At 51.2% G+C, this 1,657-nt stretch overlaps 1 protein-coding gene across 1 annotated transcript; it reads left to right on the top strand.

The window, feature by feature from the left end:
• Positions 1–526: 526 nt before the first annotated feature.
• Positions 527–1,346, top strand: LOC122029586 (probable E3 ubiquitin-protein ligase XERICO). The gene is made up of 2 exons (XM_042588641.1): positions 527–682; positions 770–1,346. Exon 2 carries the CDS (start codon positions 817–819, stop codon positions 1,252–1,254), a length of 438 nt encoding a protein of 145 aa, XP_042444575.1. The 5' UTR covers positions 527–682; positions 770–816; the 3' UTR covers positions 1,255–1,346.
• The last annotated feature ends 311 nt before the right edge of the window (positions 1,347–1,657 follow it).

The raw sequence follows: 1,657 nt of genomic DNA on the forward strand, positions 1-1,657 counted from the left end.
TAAATTATTATCGAATGTTTGACGAGTTCATGCAATTAAAACGAGAAAATGACGTAACATTAATTTTTTCTCTCCATAGAATCGCTGCAAAAACACGTCGATGCCGATGGATTCCTGCCCAATTGCGGTCCCATAGGCATAATGTCGATCACTTGGCGTGCACGCAGCAAGTGCACATCCGCCAGCACAGGAACCATTGCATCTAACCTTCCTTCGTCGGTCAAAAGAGAAAGCGAGCTTCCCCCACGTCGAGGCCGCCCACCTCGGCCTTTTCACCGCGTGGGCACGCGCGCGTGATGTGTCGCCCTCGCCCATGCGAGCAGAGAGCCCTGGCGGCCGCCTGACCGCGTCCCCGCAACTCCGCAAGGTGCGCCCGACACGTAGATTGTAATGGTGGGAGCCATGCACCGACGTGAAAACCTCGTGCATTCCTGCCGTCACTAATAGACTCACTGCACTAGCAATGGACACGTGGCATCCGACTCCAAGCCGGGAGGGGACGCCGCTGCGCATGTGCCGAGAGAAAGACGACGACGACGCAGAATGCAAGTCAAGCAGTCCAATTCCAGAAAAGATGAGCGTTGTATAAATAAACCCATCTTCCCCTTCCACGCATCCTGCTCTGCTCTCTCCACTGCAAAGAAACCTCTGCGAAGAAGAGAAGGGGCTACGATTTGAGGAGGTAATTACGATTTAGCTCGAGCAAACTTTCTTTTGTGTTCATGTAAGATTCCTTCACTAATTCCGAGATTCTGCTCATTTTATGCAGATCGAAACGAGTGGGATCGAAGCAGATTTCTTCGGCCACCGTACGACATGGGAATCTCGAGCCTACCTAACCCGTCTGAGAACGTGCTCACTCTGTTCCTCTTCAACGTCGCGCTCGCCGTCTCCATCCTGAAGGAGTTCCTCCGCTCGGCGCTCCATTTCCTCCGCCTCAGCTCGCCACCACCGGCGGAGATGGACGGCGGGGGCGGCGCGGCGGAGCCCGGCCTCGCCGAGCGCTTCCGGAAGCGGTGCAGGCCGTTTCGGTTCGGGTCCGCGCTGGAGTGGCGGCGGGCGGCGGACTGCCGGGTTTGCCTCGGCCGGTTCGAGCCTGAGTCGGTGGTGAACCGGCTCGCCTGCGGGCACGTCTTCCACATGGCTTGTCTGGAGACGTGGTTCGAGTACCACCACGCCACTTGTCCCCTTTGTAGGGCCCACGTCCTCCACGGGGAGGAACCCACCGCTTCATTTTCACCTTCAGTCTCATGAGACTGACTGCTTCCTAGTTTTTGTTTTTAGGTTCTTTGGCGCAGTGATTGTATAAATCTTTCGTTTAAATCAACTTATTTGATCCGGTCAAATATAGTAGATGGTCAAATTATTAGCTAACGAACAATTTTCTTCGAAGGCCATCGGTGAAGAAGATGAGTCTTGAAATGCACTTCAATAGAGGTCAGATAGGTACCGGAGAGATTTTGACAGACCATTTAGATTATTTCTGACTATTTCGAAGTTCTAAGTTTGGATTTATTTGAGATAGTATATTAAAAAAAATAAGGAAGAAGAAATAGGAAAAAATATAGAATCGTCACATCAATGACCTCTTAGAATCGGTTCTACGGATATAGAAGGATGTAAATCTAGATATACAACTGAAAGAGTATGATCAGAA

The sequence above is a fragment of the Zingiber officinale genome, chromosome 10B, assembly GCF_018446385.1.
Source record: "Zingiber officinale cultivar Zhangliang chromosome 10B, Zo_v1.1, whole genome shotgun sequence".
In the NCBI taxonomy this organism is placed as follows: Eukaryota; Viridiplantae; Streptophyta; class Magnoliopsida; order Zingiberales; family Zingiberaceae; genus Zingiber; species Zingiber officinale.

Coding starts and splice junctions, on each gene's coding strand:
- LOC122029586 (XM_042588641.1), top strand. CDS start 817: ATGGGAATCTCGAGCCTACCTAACCCGTCTGAGAACGTGCTCACTCTG.